General features: G+C 56.3%; 2 protein-coding genes across 2 annotated transcripts; both read right to left on the bottom strand.

The window, feature by feature from the left end:
- Positions 1-8,231: 8,231 nt before the first annotated feature.
- Positions 8,232-16,420, bottom strand: TRARG1 (trafficking regulator of GLUT4 (SLC2A4) 1). The gene is made up of 3 exons (XM_086762971.1): positions 15,992-16,420; positions 9,315-9,447; positions 8,232-8,733 (listed from the first exon to the last, which is right to left on the bottom strand). Exons 1-3 carry the CDS (start codon positions 16,394-16,396, stop codon positions 8,726-8,728), a joined length of 546 nt encoding a protein of 181 aa, XP_086619097.1. The 5' UTR covers positions 16,397-16,420; the 3' UTR covers positions 8,232-8,725.
- A 2,413-nt stretch (positions 16,421-18,833) lies between these two features.
- Positions 18,834-19,577, bottom strand: BHLHA9 (basic helix-loop-helix family member a9). Its single transcript, XM_086762797.1, has one exon. The coding sequence runs from the start codon at positions 19,575-19,577 to the stop codon at positions 18,834-18,836; it is 744 nt and encodes a 247-aa protein (XP_086618923.1).
- Between the last annotated feature and the right edge of the window lie 222 nt (positions 19,578-19,799).

Here is a 19,799-nt window from a genome sequence, read left to right as displayed (position 1 = left end):
GGTTTTGTAATCAAAAATCAAGGTAAAAATAGAGCATCACTTCAGAGCTTTAAGGATCCCAGGCCTTACCAACATTCCTTTAATTTTATTACAGTTTGCCGCGTACCTGGGCCAGCTCTCTCAGACCGGTAGTGAATTCCAGCGCCGTGGGTGAGAGGGGCTGCTTTGTTTTTCTCCCCGACTGGAATTGATGAAGTGATCTGTTTGCATCGATCCTTGCTGGGAAGGAGTATAAAATACAGGTTTTCTGAAATTGGACCTGAGACCAAATAATGGGAAGAAAACGCTTTAGAATCTGCAGCCTATAATTAAACACTTCCAAGAGGCAGCGAGGTGCAGCGAGCTCAGCAGAAGGAGGCGTTTCGCTGGGAGGGCTTCCCGTCTTTGCTTTGTTTCACGCTGTGCGCTATTAAAGCAAACAACTTTGCAAGCTTCCGAAGCGTTCGGCAGCTCTTGAGCAAGAATAGCATCTCACCTTACAGCTAAGCTGGAAACAAAGAGGGCCATCGGCCTTTTTTTTGTTTTCTTTTTAGACTAGGTAGCTTAGCTCATGGAGAAATCCTCGTTACTCTATGTTAGGTAATCTAGAGATTGCAGGATGGGAGTTTTCATTTTCTGAAGGATCCAGCAGTAACCACCATCAAGGAAAGGTCCTGGTCTAGAGCAGTGCCCTCATCTGTTGGTGCAACTCCTACCCGCGTGTGCAAGCCAGGCTCTCCTCTTTCCAATCACAGCAATCCTCACCACCCATCCTTCTACAAAGCTTATTGAATATGTCTTCTCTGATTAAAAAAATAGGTTTGAGATGTGATAAAATGTCTACCTTGTGCCACATGGGATCAGCTAGACCCCTGGTTAAAGGTCTTGCTATGTGGATGTGGGGGCCATAGCTGGAGGAACTGGAGGCAACGCGCAGCGTCATGCTGCAAAAAAGGGGAAGGCTGGTTCTGGGTAGAAAAGTAGGAAGGTGGAGGCTTTCAGGACCCTCATAAAGTGAAATTCAGTTTTCCTCTGCTCCTTTACTGCAGCCTACCAAGAGTGTGTTTGGTGAACTCCAAATTTTGAAGGACACATCCACCACACCCCCTCATTTTGTCTTTTTTCTCTCTCTAATAACCTGTTCTGTGAGTAGGGAGAAGGCTGGGGTGCAATTCTATTTTTGGCCCAGCACTGGGCCACAAGCCCCTTGTGTCCCTGCGGACCGGAGCGAGCTGTACCAGACCAGATGTGTTTGCGTGTCCATCACAAGGCCTCGCTGCTGCAGTCCTGCGGCCCCGAGCTCTCCCGGCGCGACCGCTCGATGCTGCTGCCCGTGCGGCTGTGGCAGCCCGGGGCTCCGACTCCGTCGCCTCACGTACGACTTGCCAAGAGGCTGTGAGCAGCTTTGAGGGTGCCCAAGGAAACCCTTAGCTGCTCACCCTCCAACAGCAGCCGGTGTTAGGAACGAGAGAGAAAATGGAAATGTTTTCCCTGTGCTTTTAATTCACAGCTCCTGTCTGGAGAAAAGTCATGGAAACCAGTTGAAGAACTGGTGGCCAACTTTTTGTCCTTTGCTTGAACCCCAAAGCTCCTGGAAATTCATCAGCGAAGAAAAACATTAAGAGGTGAGCGGAGAGCCTATAGTGTTTAGCAGAAAACATATGCAACATGGAAATGGGATGTAAACCTCTTGCTGTTCCTGTGCGTATCTATTATACATGAGCCCATCGGAGCAGCACATCAATAAACCAAGAGGCGAAAGCGCCCGGCACTCCCCTCTCTTTAGCCAAACAGCGGAGCAGAGGCTGACAGCTTCGCTCGTTGAAGTCCGGATCTTGCATCTGCCCAGCTGCTTCGGTGGCACGGTCGGGACGCTCCCAGAGCCGTCTCGCCACCGAAGGGACATCTCTCGTGGCGCGGGGCTCTTTCATGCGAGGAAAACTCTCCTCCTCCAGGACAAAGCTGCTGTTCTTTGCTGCTCAGCCTTCTTACCCGATGAATTCTTTCAGCGATAGACAAGGACGGCCAAAGATGGGTTGATGCAACCTCAGACATCATGTGCTGAGGTGCAAACTGCATCTGTTCCTCAAAAGCTCTCCCCACCAGGACCACTCCATCCCAGTCCTTTGTTACGTGTGGGTGCCACCAGCCACAGCTGCAAGTCCCTTTGCTGAGTAGCGGGAAGCAAGTGACGCTGAATTTTCTAAACACCTGCCTTTTGCTTCTCATCCCGGCAGATAAAGGTGGCTCTGTGGCCCTCCCCTGCAATCCCGCTCCTGTGCTCCCAGGCAAGCGGAGGCAGCGAGGGGATGTAACACCAGCCTGGTGCAGTGACCGGCCCCGGCCCTGGAGGGAATCTCATCGGCACGACGCGCTCCAGACAAGGCCGTTACCTACGTTGGTTGCTGAATCGCGCTGAGGGCTGCCGACGTTGCAGCGAATTTATGTTTATATTTTTCCGTTGTAGACATGGATGAAAGCGGATGTGCTGTGTCTGATACCGGCTCTGGGGCCGTGAAGCCGCGGTGGTGGCACCCGCTCCCCATGTGTGCGCTTTGTGCGCGCTGCTTCGCCGGGAGAGGGACGGAGTCGTCCTCGGGAAGCTGCGGGACTGTGGTACCTCCGGTGAGTCCTGCCCTGAAGCCTGGAGCATTGCTGCAGAGGACAGCGCTGCAGCTGTGTCAGACAGCTAATTCCTCTCCGGCTTGGCACGTCTCCTCTCCGCGCTGGGCTGGGCTGGAAGCTGCGTCACCGTTCATTCCCGGAGGATGCCAGGGGTGCGCGCAGGCAGAGGCGAATATGGGCGTTCAGCTCATTGCGGTGGATGTGCGGCCGATCTTTGGTGCGGATCGGTAGCCTCGACTGACCGGTGTGCCGTTACACAGAAACGGGCCCTGGTGGTGATGACCTGAGGTGCATCGACGGTCGGCTGTTTTCCAGTCTGGTTGGAAAAACTCCTCCTGGGAAAAGACTGAAGCCAATGTTTTCAGTAACAGCTGAATCTTCAACCTTTGGCTTCAGAAACTTTTGAAAGGACTGATTTCCTCGGAGCTGCTGGCATTGAGGCTTTTTGAGCAGATATTTATCACTGTGTGTTCTTGAAATCTATGGTTTTGATCAATAATTCTGGGTTTTTTGAGCACATTTGGAGTTTGTTCTCCCAGACTTCGTTGTGCACCGTACTGTTGGCCCGCAGTAGCAGGGCCAGCCAAAAGCTCCCAGTGGCTGCTCCCCATCCCATCCTTGTGCGTCGCGAGCCAGGAGGATTTATCCTGCTCCCGTGGGCAGGCGTTTCCCAGGGCGGGGCTGGGAGCAGACCTGGTGCCTCTTGTCTCTGCAGGACAGGGCTGACCTGCCTGGACCTTTCTCTGTGCTGTTTTTGCGAATACGTATTTGTACGCAACCCACTGCACCCCACAGACCGGCTGATCTGTCCGCCTTGGAGCGTGAAGCAATAGCTAAACAACCAGTCTGGATTTTTTTCTCTCGTTTAAACAGAAGAAACAAGTTCAGCTTTGACCATGCATGTTACATTTTAATTTTTTTTTCTCATGCCAAGAAATACAAAGAAAGTATATAAGATATACCATATCATCCTGCAGGAAAAAAAACATTTATCAGCAAAGAGAAGCGCCCAGCTGCAATTCCAGATGTGTTCATGCTGTGGGTGAGACGCGGCTCTCCCAGTTGGGCTTCGGAAGAGGAGGAGCCGGTGCATGGACGGCGGTGGGGGTGGCGGGGGGGGACAGACCCTGCCATTCCAGGCGAAGGTTCGTCTCCCGGGCACCAGCGAACACGGGCGCCCGCTCCAAAGCGGCATCAGGGTTGCCTTGGTGAATCTCGCACGCGTTCCCTCTCTGGTGTTTCTCATCCTGGGTGGGTATTTATAGGTTTGAATTTCGCTACCTACTGGTGTCAGCGAATGCTTTGCAAATATTCCCACTTTGAAAAGGCTGCTTTCCCCCACCGCCCCCTTGGCTTGTGCCGAGGCATGGGAGTCTTCAGTCCAAATCTGCCTTTGCCAAAATTAAAGGATGTGTGCTGAAAGAAAATCACCCTTAAATCTGAAATTGTTTCAGCCTGGCGGTGCGGCCCTGGCTGTGGTCCTGCGGTAAGTAATGAAGCGACAGGGCAAAGCTGGGGTATCCGGAAAAAAAATCAATAAATGAAGTCACGGGACCAGCCCAGCGGGTGCGTTTCTGCGGCCGCTCCCCAGACTCAGACCGAATGGAAACGGAGCTGTAGTTTTATCTGAAAGGCGGGATCTGCTCCCCTTGTCTACGTGGAGAAGTCTGTATTTGGAAGATCAGGGGTACGCGCTGGAGCGCGCAGCCAGCCTGGGCCGGGGCCGTAGGGGAGCGCGTTCGCTGCCCCCCGGCCCCTTTCAGCGCAGCCCAGCGATGGCGTCTCATCGCCAGCCAGATCTGTCCTGGGTTAAAACAGGGCAGGGGTTGGGAGGGAGCAGCCTGCGAGGGACTGGGGTAGAAATGCTGAGGGGAGAGCATGCCAAACTGGCAAAGATAAGCAGAGAGGGGTAAAGTGGAATGGAACCAGTTTGGAATGGCCAGAAAAAGCAAACCCATCCAGCGCTGCTGAACCCAGAAAGGGCTCTCCCCTGCCACCCCACAGAGCCTGGCTCTCCCCAAACCTTCAACCAGGGGCACCAACGCCAGAGAGGTGCCATCAGCCCCGCGCTGCAGCACAAACCGTGTATTTATATCCCACCAGGACCTCACACTTGTCGATCGTAACTCCTACTTCGGCTTACATTTAGAGATGTTTCCCACCTTCTCCATCTCTTCAGTGAGTTATCCTCCTACCAGCTCCACTCTGCTGTCAGGTAAGGCTGGGTTGCCACCGCGTTGCTTGGATCTCTCGCCTCTTCCCTATTCCCTGCTTCACTGGGGGTAAAAGTTGGCCAGATCCTGAGGATTTTGCAGCAGGTGGCCAGGAGCTGTGACATAAGTAATGGGGCTTGTTTGTGGGGATGGGGAGGGAAAGACTTTTCATGACATAGTTTTTGCAGTCTCCCTCCTGTATGCTAAAAGCAAAGCCAAGAAGAGGAGCCGTTGTGGCTGGTTGTGGAAAGCAAGATGCACTTAGGCGAACACTAAGTCAGGAAAAAAATCCCAAGGGATGCTCTTCTTCCCTAGGTGTAGAGTGAAGGAGGAACCATGCTTGCTGGAGGCCTCAGGATGAAGTTCTGCCATGGTTTATCTCCTCGCAGGTGAGGCGTGAATCAAGGGTTAGGGGATCAACGACTTCTTTCTTTGCACGTACCAGCTAATGCACCCGAAAGAGCCAAATAGGCAGCTGGGCTGGGGCAAAACCCTATGGGATGTGGAGAGCAAAGATCCAGTGGCCAGACCTTTGCAAAAATATCAGGCTGCAAAAAGGATAGGGAAGCTGGGAGAGAACGGGAGGGAGAGACTTTCCAGAGAGCCCTGGAGAGTTTATTTCTCTGGCTCTGGAGAGCCAGGTTACAAGGAGAGAAAATATTTTGTCAGGAGTAACCGTAGAGGCTTTCCCCTGGATTTACGTGCAGGGTAACAACCAAGAAGCTGCATTCAAGAGTGCAGAGCAGTGCAACGGCATCTAATCAGAAAGAAGATTAAAAATGAAAGGAGTTTAAGTGTCTTAGTTTTTCTTTTTTTTGTTATATTTAACAGTGAGTCGAGAAGCAATTGGCTCAGCAGCCTGAAGATGCAGGTGAAGACAGAAGGCACAAACCATGTTCAGGTGCGTGCAGCGAATCATCACCACGAGGATTTTTTGGGAAATCTTCTGCCTTCTCCTGCACCCAGATGAATTCTGGGTGCACTTCACCAGCCTGGGACTTCTCCGGCCAAGGACCACTGGGACTGCCTGGCCAAGCCCCCTCGTTGCTACGACTGCAGGTATCCCCGTCCATTTTGCAGTGTGCTGTGTGTTTGCCTACGGAAAAATCAGATTGAGAGGAACCCTGTACTCATACATGGTTCTACGAAGGAGGAGAAAGATAAACAGGTTTCATCTTGGAGCTGTACAGCGCACGTGAATTTGAGTAACTTTGCCATCCGCGCAGTCGGAGCGGCATAACACTAACCACCTCGCGGGGGGCAGGAGGGTGTAATCCTTTAAACACGGCACAGCGCTTTAGATGAAAGGCTTTACATAACGATAACAGAGCATTTAAATTCTTACTTAATAAATACTCAGGGCTCTCAGGTGCTCTACCTCTTTGCGGCAGCTTTCCCTGAACGTTGGTTCTTCCTGCCTAAGGAGGAGCTTGCTCAGCTCTTACCAAAAGCTGAATTCCAGCAGCTCAAAGGGCCCGGGGCAGAAGATGCAGGGACAGGCAGTGCTGCCCTTCCGTCTCTTGGAAAAAATGATGTGTGTTTCCTAGCAAGCAGCTTTTGGGTTCAAGTGTTAAGGGAGGAAATGTTTGGAGGATTTGATGGGATGTCATCAGCCACAAGATGAGAGGTTGAATCTCCAAGGGAGGGTTTCTGGTGGGCTCGGGGCACCCTGGCAGCGGCTGAGGGTGGGAGCTCACACCTAGCAGCGCTCAGCAGCCCCTGTTTGCTGAGGCTCACAGAAAATGAATTGCAAGAGAAAAGTTGCAAATTTGGTCCATTTTAGAAGCCAATAGTTTGTAAGAAAGCGCTGGCAAAGGAGTGGATGGGAATAGAGCTCGAGAAAGTGCTGTAGTGATGTGCGATTGCTCTGAGTCCCGGGAATCGCTTTTAACGTGGAGAAAAATGTTAACGGCGTGTCCAGGGGATTTGGCTTCCTTAGCCCCTGGATTCAAATAACGTCTGGTGAGAGAAAACACCCTAAAGAGGAGCCATCCAACAGGTGACAAGGGAATTGTGACAGCCCTGCCCAGGGCTTTGCCCAGCAGTTACTGTGGAGCAACTGCGGCGTGGATTTACAGCGGACCCCCGCCCTGCGCCAGCCCCGCGCGTACCCCGGAGAAGAGGTGAGTCACCACGCTGCGGACGTTCTTACGGCGTGCAGCAGGTTCTCCATGTAGACAAGGCCTCGGGAGCGTTAGATTTGGTCTAAGGTTTGGGGTTTTGTTTCAGCGGGGAGCAGAAGTGCCCCGGACCCCCTCGTGCCTCAGCGCAGTCCGTGTTCCCAGGCCCCAGGGGGACAGAAAGGCCGCGGTGTGCAGCTTTTGGCCACGTACTTGTGCCCGCAAAGTTGGGGTAAAAGAGGGAGGCTCAGCTAAGATGGAGCCGATGGATATGGCCAGAAGCCATCTACAAAGCCTGAATTAAACAACAGGCGGTGAAACTTTGCATAGTCTGGGCGGCCGGGTAGAGGACCGAGCCCAAAAACAACCCGTGGCAAGGACGGGGGAGGCGGAGGAAGAAGGGATGGGGCCGGAGGGAGCGCGTTGGGATTGCATCCTACGGGAAACAGCCGAGGAGATGCATGATGTGGAAGACGTGGCAAGGCGCGGGGTGCGTACAGGCAGACGGGGAGAAGCAAAGTCTGTTTTCTTGTTGTGTTAAATATAAAACATTAAAAAATAATAATACTGCTTGTGGAACGGACCCCAGCCAGCTCCAGGGACGCCGGGGATTTTCAGGGATGCAGAACAGCGTGAGAGGGGAGCGGGGATCTCAGACTCCCCGTGCCTCTGAAAATCTTCTGGAAGGTCCTAAGCTGAAGCCCAAAGGGGTCGGGGAGCTGAGCGCTGACAGCGGCGGGGGCTGGATTGCGCCGAAGCTTTTGTGTGACGGACATGACGTGACATAAACGTGTGAGTGGGTAGAGCGGGCTCTCCATGCCTCGGTGCTGCTGCTAGAGATTGACCAGGCTCTTTTCCCAGCGCCATGAGTGTAACCTCCCTTCGGGCGCACGGAAGGAGAAACGTGTGGGTTCACAGAGAAAGCGTTATTTGTTCCTGCCGTTAAAAACCCCACCATGGGATGCGGGTGAGGAGGAGCCTGGCGTTCTCATGCAGCAACATCCTGCTCTGCCAGCTCTGAGATCTGCCCTAAGGGATAAAACAGCTCATAGGAACAGACATAGAGAACATTCCCAAAGGCATGCAAATGGTCATTGTCTCTTTTTTTTTTTTTTTTCATCAAAAATACAAAAGCACCCACCACATCCTCCAGCTTTTGCGGCTGCATTTCGTTGGGAGCGGAGCTGTGGTCCTGCTGCAGCTCTGCTCTCCCTCCTCCTCCGTGGAACAGCTCTCAGCTCCTGATGGCAGTTTGAGCTTTGTGGTTTGGTTTTTGTTTCTGTTTGTTTGTTTGTTTGTTTTTTTTTAGAGACAGAGAATTTGATGTTTTAAAAACCAACAACCCCCCAAAAATTCAGTGACTTGTGCCAAAACTCTTAGGAGGATTCCTCAAAGTGTCCTGTTCTTGCCTTAATTTTTCTTTTAAAACAAGCTTCGCTCTTGAAACTCTCTCCTCCTCTTGTACTTTAGTGTCTCCCCGCTCCGTGAGTTTTGCTGGAGGGGAATGAGGTAGTGGATTTCCCCCTTCTCCTCTCCGCTCGGCGTCCGATGTTCGTTCCCATTCCTTCCCGCGATGTTTCGTGTTTTTTTATCCCATCACTCGTACACAATCATTTCCAAGAGGCGGTGAAGTAGAAGCATGCGTTCCTGCAGACGGCGCTCCAGAGCAGGCTGTCTAGGGCTGCCCACCTACACTGTGACAATTTTTTGTTGCAAGGCTGAAAGTAAAAACCCCAAAAGGAAAGTTGTCTTCCTCCTCTTCGAGGCATTTGCATGCTAAAACATCTTCTAGGACACTGTAAAACAAAGAGAGTCTTAGGGCAGCTTCCAGCAGTCAGAGATGTTTCCCTTACACTCTTGGCTTGGGCTTTGTGTGTTTCTGAGGTTCCCATTTGCCTGAGCTGGTCATGTTGGTTTTGGCAGATGGGTTTGTGCTTGGGAGGTTCCCCAGACATTTTGGGATTGCAGTCCTGGGCAGGTTGATTTGTGTCCTGAAACCCTTCCAGTTTTACCCCACAACGCTCTTCTAAACCCACCAGAGCCTGGCCTTTCACAAGAGGGACCTTGTGTGGTCGCTACGGGACAGCACAGGGCGACTCCCCGTTCTGGTCCTTTGAACAGCGTGCGTGGCTCCTGCCAGAAGCCCACTCCCCAAGGGGTTTTGTGCATTTTTGTGTGTGTGTGTGCAGCTGGTGATGGAGAAACCAGCCTGGACCATACAGGTGCTCAGTGCCCTACTGCTGCAGCTGGGGTGGGAACGGAGCACCGCCTGCCTTAGGGTGCTGGTGGGTGGTGAATTCTGTACCCTGGGCTGGAGACGGGAGCCACGTGAGGTTCCTGCTCGGGCTGGGCTGGGGAAAAGAGAAGGAGACCTTACCTCTGACGCTGAGTGAAATGTAGAGCACGATGATGATGGTCCCCAGGACGATGGAGACGATGCTGAGCAGCCTGGCCATGCGTCCGAGTCGCCGGGCTCCGTCGATGTCCCCTTGCTGCCCGCTGTTCCTTGACTGGGGGAAAACACAGAAACGTGAGAACAGCCGCGGCTCTGGGGCGACTCGCTGGCTGTAGTCCCCAAACAAGAACTGCTGCGTCAGCGGGGGGCTGGATCTGCCATCCCGGGCTCTGGCAGGATGGCGTGCAGATCCCGTCTCCACCTGGGATGCTGGGATGCTCCTCGCCTGCCCTGGTGAGGAGCTGGACCGCCTCAAGTCTCTCTTGGGAAATTGTCAGCGTGACTGAGAAACAGCCCCGGCGTGGGACACGAGGCACAGCGTAGCCCTGGCCAGCAGCAGCTCCTCTCTAAACTCTTTCGTGGAAAACTCTGAAATCCTTGACTTCAGTCCCCAGAGCAGCTCACTTCTACGGGACTGCGCACGGGGGCTGCGTCCCTCACGGGTACTGCTGCCCTTCTGCAGTTTACGTATGCAAAAAGCATCCTGCCTCCGTCTTCTGCCCATTTAATTAATGAGCAGCGATGTATATGGTGAGTTTAACCAACAAATTAAAAAAAAAACCAACCAAACAAAAAAAAACAACCAAAAAAAGCAGTGACATTTCCAAAGCAGCACGTGGCCCCTTTGGTGGCCAATGGAGCTGAATGTGTGTGTGAGGAGCGGGCGTTGCTGGAGCGGGCAGTAGCTGCGGGCTTTTGTCTCGCGGAGGGATGGGCTTTGGGGCCTCTGCCTTACCCTGAATTTCTGCATCACCTTCGGCGTGCTGTGCTCACCATCTCTGTTTTTAAACGCAGCCCTCCCACAGTGAATTCCTGCCCCTGTGAGTGCTGCAGGGAGGGAAGGAACAGGCCACGCAGCTTCTGCACGCTGCTTCTGCTTTCGTTGCGATTTCCCCTGCTGCTCTATCGATGCCTTCAAGCGGCTCAGGGAAAGCTTTGCTCTGTCCGTAACTGAAAGAAAGGGCTCCCTGGAATGGGATGGGGAAACGCACTGGTGGGTGCCTGGAAATGACTGCGTGGGCTCGTTAAGGGATGAAGAGAGAGCCCCAGGAGTCGGAGCTACAACAGGACTTGCCTGGCGCTGGTGGTGGGCACCGGCATCTTAACGGGAGGCTGGCGGTGGGGTAAATTGCAGCGTCTGTGGGAACCAGTGGCAACTGGGGGTGGACAGAGAAGGCAATTTGGGTCTCCCACTGGGAACGTTGCTCTCAGGGCTCAGCCAGGGCTGGCCATCCCCAGGCTCAGCAGGGATCCGGCTCCTGGGAGTGAAGCTTCCCCAAGGCTTGCCCAGCCGCAGTGGGCTGGATGCTGGACGGGTTCAGTGGAATTTGGGGTCACCCCCAAAGGGAAAAGGCATGAGGCTGGATGAGCATGGGCTCGGCAGGAGCTGCCGGAGCGAGCATGTGCTTGGCCGAGGGAGGACCCAGCCCTCAGTGGAAGGGCAGCCGCGCAGAACCGCGGCGAGGTGATCGCAGTGGAATCACTCGCCGTGCATCAGCGTTTGCTGCCCGTGCGGTGGAGAGGCCGGAGCCCCTCCGTCAGCAAAACAGCAGCTCCCTGCTCGGGAAGAGGCAGACAGCCTGCGACTGGCACGGCTCTCCGGACCGCAAAGCCTTTCTGAATTCATGCAGAGCCCTTCTGCCTCCCGTGAAACCCATCAGGAAGGGGGCTTGGAGGGAGGGAAATTGGGCAGGGAATTTTAAGGTCTATTGACAACATTTTCACCTGGTTGGGAGGGGACGGAGTGGGAGGGAAAGAGAAGGAACACTGGCCAGGTGGAGAGACCATGGCAAGGAGGGAACCCGGCACAGGGATCTGTCACCTTGATCCGGAAGAGTCATTGGGCAAAACTCCCCTGGGCCAAACTGGGGACAGGGTTTGGTAGACACGTTGGCTGCCCTGAAGCAGTCACTCTTTCTTTAGAGACGCTTTTACGTATTTAACACTTTTGCATTGGTTAAGGGCTTCTTCCCCCACCTCGTCCATCTCCAGCTGGGCCGGGTCTCGGGAGATGTGGGTCAGGCTGTGGGGCCAGCAGCTCCCACAGCCCTGTACTGGGTGCCGGCTCCTGCCTTTGGAGCGTGGCTGCTGAAACTGGGGAAACTCCCAGTTAAAAAAAATAAACACGCCAGTTTAAAAGATTTAAGGGTGAAAGTGTATTAGAACAGTCCCACTTTGCTTTCAAAACATGTGTATCTTGGAAATAACAACTGTGCTGCCAAATGTTTGAAGGAAAAAAAAAAAAAGAGAATATTAAAAGTCAGGAGGCCTAGCACAGCTCCAGCACTAACTGTGAAACATCACTGAGAACTGAAACGAGCAAATACTTGATGTTACTGCCCCAGTTCTCATTCAGCCTGCTTTGGTACCACTGCCCTCTTGGCAGCACCGCGACCAAAAGGAACCAGCCCGGGCTATGCGCTGCCTGCCGCTCCGTAGCGCTCAGGTAGGTCGAATGCGGCTTTGAAGGTTTCCATGTACCAACTTCACTTTGCATCGCCATGAAAATAACGTGGCGGAGCCTCAAACAGGCGGCTGCTGCCGCCACATCCCTACCAACATCCCGCTCCGCTCGCGTGCCAGCCTGCGTAACGACGTCCCCACCGCTGACACCAAGAGAGCTCGAGACCTTGTTCCTTCCGCTCTCGACAGCACGTTTGACAGACAATATCCAAAATCGACGGGATGGAGCCAAGAGCCTGTTTTCATTACGGAACAGGAGGTGACAAAACGAAGCCTCATGGCTGGTGAGAGATGGGGAGAAGGCGGCAGCCCAGGGATTGACAGGATCCCTGCCCTGCTCACCGGCAGCTTCCAGCACTAGGGAGCTGGGTTTTTTTAGGCTCAGGTTTTTGTAACAAGTGTAATATTTTTGCAGGGTGTGGGTTAGATTGCAGTGAAATATGCAGCTTTAGCTGTCTTCTAGGGAAAAATATATAGGCTAACAAATTTGATATATTTATCGCTACAGCTTCTGGAAGTGTTTACTGCTCATTTGTCCTGAACAATTATGAAAAATACATCAGCACTGGCATGGGGTGTTTAGCAGGCATTTGTTACTGTACATATATTATTCATCGGCATGGAACAGTTTGATTATAGCTCTCTAGTATCACTAATCCTGTGTTTTGCTTTCCACATAAAAACACGAGCATCTTGTTTATTAGTCGAGGCAGAACGCCTCAGAAGGGCTCGAGGGCTACGGGGGAGTGAGCCCCTGTCTGCGTGCCAAGGGGCTCGGAGTCACGGCGGAGCGGTGAGGAAATCTGTGGGGCCCTAAAAGCGGGGCTGGTACCACAGCACCCATGGGGCCAGGTAAGTCTGGGTGATTCAAAAAGAGTTCTTCACCTTACCCGTTTTCAGACGGCTATCTGTTCAAGTCACTGTTCAGAAGGGTGTTTTTCCATAATAGATCTCCTCAGCTGTCTTCTTGCAAATGAAGGCAATTACTTTTCTGTGCTAATCCCAGGGACGGAGAAGACAAATCGCCATCTCCTCTTCCCCGCAATCTTTCCCAATTTATGAACCGGCTTTGGATGCACTCTGCTGCCTTCCACCAGCGACTCGGAATAAATCATTAATCCTCGACACTTGCGTTTTGTTGAAGGAAACATTCCGAGAGATGTGGACGTCAACATCAGACTTAGACAGATGACTGTGCCATTTCAAATGAGCAAGGATAGTCCGACTTCTCCCACATATTTCAGGAATGACAGCACTTATTTTGGACACCGAGTGCTGTGCAGAATTGCCCTTGGTGTTACTTTCTGCTGGTTCTGGTTGGCTTTACCTTTCTTTTTCATTTAATTTGTTTGGTGTTTTGTATGCTGGTAAGTGACCTCTCTGCTTCTTCCCCCACTTAGGTGGGAAGGGGAAGAGATTCAATACCAGCAACACAGCTGGCGTGCGTGTGGTACCCAGCCCTGCCCTCCCCTGAGACGGGTCCCGGGGCTGCGCTGCCTGTCCATCAGCCCTGCTCTCCGGCTCAGGGAGGGACCCGAACCCCTTTGTGCCACCAGGTCCTCACTCTGTCAAGAAAATGCATCCAAGGGCCGGTGGAGGAACCTCCCAGTAACTCATTTCCACAAGACCAGCGTTATCACGAACAGGCTGGGGGCTAGAGCAGATTTTTTTTCTTCTCCACCTTTGGCCATAGGCCCTGCTGGGATCTGAGAGCAGCTTTTGAAAAATGATTTATGAGACTCTAAACCCAAAAGCACTCATTTGCTTTCTTCTCTGGTTGCTGCTTATTACCCAGGAAAAAAAAAAAGAAAAAAAAAAGCTTTCATGTGCAAAAAGCATTGACTTAGGAAAGAAAAATACAATCACAGAGCTCAAGGAATGTCAGCGTGTTGTGGAAAGGCCCCCCCTGCCCACCCCCCCAGGCACTGGGAATCACAAAAACCTGGTTCCTGCTCAGATTTGCACGTGATCAGGCACTCCTGGGTTTTATTCTGTGGCAAGACCCAAGCCTGTGGGAGCCTTGGGGGCCACTGGGAACTGAATTCCTCCCTGGTGTAAGCAGGGGAAACGTCATCTGGTGTCCCCAGAGCTGTTCCTGCTGGCAGGAGGACCCAGACAGATGTTTCCTGGCTCCCCAGGGTCAGCAGGGAGCAAGGATGGCTCCTCGTCCTGCTCCGCTGGCACTGTGCGGGGGTCCCTGACTGGTGGGGGTGGGGGCGATGGCTTGGGCATGGCCAGGGCTAGAAAGGGCAGTAATAAATTGTGTCCCATGGGACAGGGAGTGCAGTGTCCTGGAGAATGAGCTCCCCTGTTTGTGCCTTCTGCCTCAGTGGCCCCACAGGCCTGGGGTGGGGCATCCCCTTCCCCAGCTCTGGGTGGGCTCTGGGTGGTGCTCTCAAGGGCCTAGGAAGCAGAGAGCAGCCAAACAGCCTTACTGCCTCGTCGGTCCTGCCTCCCTTTGTGTTTAACACAGTAAATCCACACCAGTACCTCGCTGTCAAGCGGTATTAACTGGCTCCTGTTCTTTTTTCCCTGTTTACTCTTCTGCTCCGTGAGGCTTATGTGGCCCAAGGCACATCCCTACCGCGCTGGAGGCTCTAACGCCTGCAAGGGAGAAGTGTGAGAATCTATTTTGCATGAAGGCTAATGTGGCTGGAAAATCCCCGTGAGAGCCCTTGTTTATTACCACGGATATGCAATACCCAGCCGCTTTCCCCCTCCTTGCAGCGCGAAGCCAAGCCAGGCTGGCTGCCTTCCCCGCATGCTGCCTAAACGGGCACCGCCACACCGCCGTACTACGCAGATGACAGCTGGCCCTGCCAGAAATGATGATTCCTCCTCAAAATGGAAACTGGTCTCTCTACAGGGCTTTCTGTGGCAACTGCCGGTGTCTGTCTTCAAGTTGTTGGTGGTTTTTGAGGAAGCACTGGCTGCAGGTACCCTGAGTGTATTTCTGGGTGGTGAGCAGGTAATTGCTTTCCCTGAGCTGATTTTCAAATAAAAGATTTGCAAAATCAAGAGCAGAAAAGGTGCCGGGGGGCTGTAGAGCAGTGGGGTGTCCTGGTGGGTAACGGGGTGGCCGTACTTGGAGGGCCATGCGGGGAGCATTGAGCCACCCAGACCTGAGCCGGGTAGGTGGCCGGCTGGCTTTATTCTCCCCTGCTCTGCTGCTGGTGTATTTGCTGAGATGTTGGGGATGTTTAGTGGAGAAAATTGCTTCTTCAGGGTAACTGAAAGAGCTGCAGGTGCAGCCCATCCCTTTGAAGCGTCGGAGGAGAGGAACCAGCTCTCCAGCCACGGTCTCCCCAGTGCTGCAGGGCTAGGCTGGGCTGCTGGGAGGGTGTGGAGGGAGATCCTTGTCCTTGCTTTGCCTCGCAGCTCCTTCCTGGGGAAGCCCGGCCAGCGAGCAGCTCTGGATCGCTGCCTGGCAGCAGGCATCGGGCTTCCCGGAGCCATCGGGCTTCCCGGAGCCTGGGTGCGCCCAGATCCCAGGCTGCACCTCTTCCATCTCTCCTGTTTCCCATCCCCAAATCCCAAGCCGTACCTTTTCCATCCCTCTCGAATCCCATCCCGAAATCCCGGGCCACACCTCTTCCATCTCTCCTGTTTCCCATCCCCAAATCCTGAGCCGCACCTCTTCCATCCTGCCTGGATCCCGTCCCCAAATCCCGAGCCGCACCTCTTCCATCCTGCCTGGATCCAGTCCCCAAATCCCGAGCCGCACCTCTTCCATCTCTCTAGGATCCCGTCCCCAGATTCCAGCCGCATCTCTTCCACCACGCCCGCTTCCCATCCCCAAATCCCGGGCCGCCCCTCTCCATCGCACCAGCCGCCCTGGGCTCGGGCTCCGGCTCTGCCCGGGATCCCCGTCGGTTCGGAGAGAGCCCCTCCCTGTCCCCCCCATCCCCCCCCCGCCTCCTTTCTCCGGATCACGGTGGAATCATCCTGCGGGGACCCAGCAGCGGCACAGCCCGCCCGACCTCCCCGCGCTACCGGCTCCTCCCGCCCCCCGTTCCCCGGTGTCCGCCCCCCCCCCCCATCCAGCACCACGGACAGCTCCGGGCCGCCGCCCCCCCCGCATTCCCCGGCCGTCGGGGCCCGCGCGTCCGGTGTCCCGGGGGGGACCCCGCGCTCACCATGATGGAGAAGACGAGGGCCACGATGTTGATGGGCCAAACCGGGCAGAAGCAGGAGAAGATGGCGAGCACCAGGTAGTCCCGCGGGCGGCCCTGCTCCGCCGCCGCCGTGCTGGTGGCCGTGGAGGAGGCTCTACCCAGGCTGAGCCGGGACGGCGAGAGCGGGGCCGCTTCCAAGTGCCCGACCGACACCGACTTGTAGGAGAGCCCGTGCCCGTTGCGTTCCGCCTCACCGGCCAGCGCGGCCGTGAAGGATTTAGAGCCGCGGAGGCCTTTTTCCTCCCGGCTTTCTGTTGCCGCCAGCAGCTTCTCGGTCTCCTGGAATCGGGTGGGCAGCGCCGTGCCCGAACCCGAACCCCCGGGTGCGGCACCGGGACCGGTGCCGCCGCCGCCGCTGCTCGCCATCGGCCCGGCGGAGCGGGGCTCCCGGCTGCCCCCGCCCCCCGCCGCCACCGCCGCCGCCCGGCTCTGCGCTCGGGGCCCCGCCGCCCCGACGGGAGGCCGTGCCGGAGGAGGGGCCAGGCCGGTTCGGCCCCCGGGGCAGGATCGTGGCCGCGGACCCGCCCCCGGGATGTCCCCCTTGTCGTCGTCCCCCTCCCCTTCCCTTCCAGCCCGAGCCGCTGCGGGCGGTGCCGCTGCCCCCGGGGATGCGGGGAGAAAGCCTCCAGCCCCAGGATCCCACGCCACCGACCCCCGCCTCCCCTCCCCGGTTTGCCCGTGGGCTCCCACCGGCCCCGCTGCCCTGCAGGGGCTCGGCTGCTGCCAGCGGGGCTCGGTAGCCACCTCCAGCCCCGGAGGAGCAGGGAGATGCCTTGGGCCAGCACCCACAGCCCGGCTGTCCCTGGGTCCCTCTGGGCTGTGAGCTTTTCCCTAGGGAGGTGGGGGACATGCGACACAGAGCAGGCCCTTGGAAATGGGTGCAGGGGGGTGCCCGGTGCCCCCCCTCCGCCCCCTCCGCCGGCTCCAGCCGCTCTGGGAAGGCACCATCCCCGGGTACAGGGCGAGAGGAGGCCCCGGCACACTGTGCTGAGCTCGCCCTGCACGCGGGTGACCCCGGAGAGATGGGAGCTGGGGACAGGGGTGCAGGTCAGTGACAGAGCCCATGTCCCTGCACAGGACAAAGGGGAACGGGTGCTGCTGGTGGTGGGGGGTTACATCCTGTAAAGAAAATAACAGCATCCTTAGGAGTGAGGGGTGCTCTGAGGGGTGGGAGGGAGGGCTACGAAATCCCTCCCAGCCTGAAGGCCTGACAAAGATGGATGTCTTCCATCCATTCTGTGTTATGCTTCCATTCCTGATTTGTCAGGGATTTCCCTGGCAGTGGGTGCCATCCACACCCAGCACCGAGGAGCCTGCTGCTGGCTGGCGCCTGCTCCCCGACGCCCAGCCCTGCCTGGAGCCTGCCACGCCACTGCCCCCCAGCCTGCCCCCCTGGGACTTATTCCGTCCCACCGCCTCCAGGCAGGATTAGGACTTGTGTTTTGTAAAGACACAAGAGCAGCGGGGTGACCCTGCCTTGTAGGGGGTCTTGGGGGGGTTACCACGCCTCCCCCCTGCTCCTGCCTCCCTGGCCGTCTGGCTTTGACCGGCCACCAAAGCTAAAACCTGCAGATGCAGATTTGGGTAGAAGGAAGGGTTTGTGCCTGGGTTAGGGCCGGGTTTTTGCTTAAATTGCTTAAACCTTCTTCGGATGCTGGCGTTGCTGGGCTCTCACCCCCCAAGTGATGGGTGCTGAGCAGGGCCAGGGGAGAACCGGAGCAGGGGAAGCCACCCTGCGCAGCGATGCTCTTGGGAGAAGCAGGATTCCTCCAGCGGACCTCGCTGCAGGCCTTCTCCTGCCAGGGGAAACATCTGTTGGAGATGAGAGCCCTGGAGCCTCACACCGTCAGCACTTCAGAGCGGCTCCTTTGCTGAGCAGAGAGCTCTCTCTCCTGGCTGCTGCTCGCTTTCCTCTGCTCGCTGCCCAGATGCCTTGGCCCGCTGGGGATTGAGGGAGGAGGAGAGAGCGATTTACCCTGTCCAAAATCTGCCGCTTGTCATTCATGTGGCCGTAAAACCCTGCCTGGCTCCTGCAGCAACCCCAGTTTGCTGAGCTCCGGGTGGAAGGGAGCCCTCCCAGCTGGTCCGAGCTCTCCCGAGGGAAAGGGTCGAAGGGTCTTTCAGGTAAATTTCCCCCTTCTGCCACGTCGTCAGGGAGCACGCTATCGCTCTGTCCCTCCAGAGCCACTTTGCTGCGACCAGGAGGAAACGGCAAAGGGACGGGTGAGTTTTACGAAAGCCGAACATCTGTCTCCCCTCCCAGCCCAGCCTCACAAATCTGCCAGGCACAAACGTCTGTGGCAATGAGCTTAGCGTCAAAAGTCACAGGGCACGAACCTTTCCCCGCTTCTGCTCCCCTCCTTCGCTGGCGGGAGCCAGAGCGCCCAGTCAGCCAGGGGCTTTCGTGTCATCCCCACGGCCCATCTGTCCACCCCACACGGTAACAGCCAGTGCCCTGGTGCTGGGTTTTTGAAGTCGTGTTTTCTCACAGACCAAGCAAGAGAGAATAAATAACAGTGACAGTGGGCAGCAGTGAGACCCCGCAACAAGAAACACAGAGCTGGTGCTCCCAGAGGAGTTTCCACCTTCCCCAGTTTTCCCGCAGAGCCTTAGCCAGGCAGCGCCAGGGCCCCGTACGGCGTGTTGGGAGCTCACAGCTCTCGCCGGCATCGCAGCCGAGCTCTGCATCCCGCAGCACTTCTCTCTCAGACCAAAAAAAAAAAGTCCCTTCCCGCTCCCCTCCCTGTTTGTCCCATGGATGCATTACCTTCCCGGCACCCTCTCGCCATCCCGGCCCCGCAGGTCAGTGGGTGGGGAGGCACTGGTGGTGTCCCCAGCTCTGCCAGTAGCCCAGTTGCCAGGGAACCGGTCCGGCCAGGGTGTCCCGCAGGCTGCCCGGGTATCTCTGCTGGCTTCGGAGCCCGAGGTGCTGGGTCCCGCTGGCGGAGCTGGGCACGGAGCAATCCTCCTTCGGGCTCTCGAAGTGACGGAGGTGCCTCTCGGGGGAAAACCCAGCGTAAAGAGGGGATGGAGGGCACTGCTGCAAACCGGCAGTGCCCACGTAGCTGGGCTCCCAGGGGAGTTGGGGGCAGCTGGCCTTCACCCCCGGCTCACGCGCAGGGACCTCAATCCGGCCGCGGCACTCGGCGTGAGCGCAGGGCCAGCAGCGCCCGGCGCCGTGCAGGGACAGGGACAGAGCCGCGATCCTGTTGATGGCTCGCCGGAGGGTAGCGATTTTGGAAAGCCTTTTGCCACCGAGGTCGTGTTTGAGGGCCAGCCGCAGGGCGTTGAAGGCTTGGTTGTAGTCCAGGATCCTCTTGCGCTCTCTGACGTTGGCAGCCATTCTCCTGGCCTTGGAGCGCACCGGCCTGCTCCTCTTCCTCACCTTCATCCCTTCGCTGTCCCCCGGGCAGGTGACTGCTTCCCTCGCCCTGGGAACCCACAGACCCTGCCTGTAGCATTCCTGGGGCGCAGCCCCCACTTCCAACTCCTCTTCTGAGCCATCGGGCTCTGGCTCTGTGCCTTTCCCCCCGGCTGCCCCGGACATGGCCGCGGCCAGGAGAAGCGGGAGAGGTGCTGCTGCCGTCCTGCCTCCCGCGAAGTGTGGGAGACACTCCTCCGAGGACATGCAGCCGCCTCTAAAAACTCCACCGGGGGTTCGTCACGTGGGCCCCTCCCCACCCTGCTCACCTGTCTGCAGGTGGGCCGCCTCGCCGAGGGGCGCGGGGCGAGCCCTGCCTGGCCCCTGCCCGCGGGGGTGATCCTGCGT

Source organism: Chlamydotis macqueenii, chromosome 19, assembly GCF_036417535.1.
Source record: "Chlamydotis macqueenii isolate bChlMac1 chromosome 19, bChlMac1.mat, whole genome shotgun sequence".
NCBI classification, from domain to species: Eukaryota; Metazoa; Chordata; class Aves; order Otidiformes; family Otididae; genus Chlamydotis; species Chlamydotis macqueenii.
The sequence above is the reverse complement of the archived record's forward strand: the minus strand, read 5'-3'. Positions and strand labels throughout refer to the sequence as shown.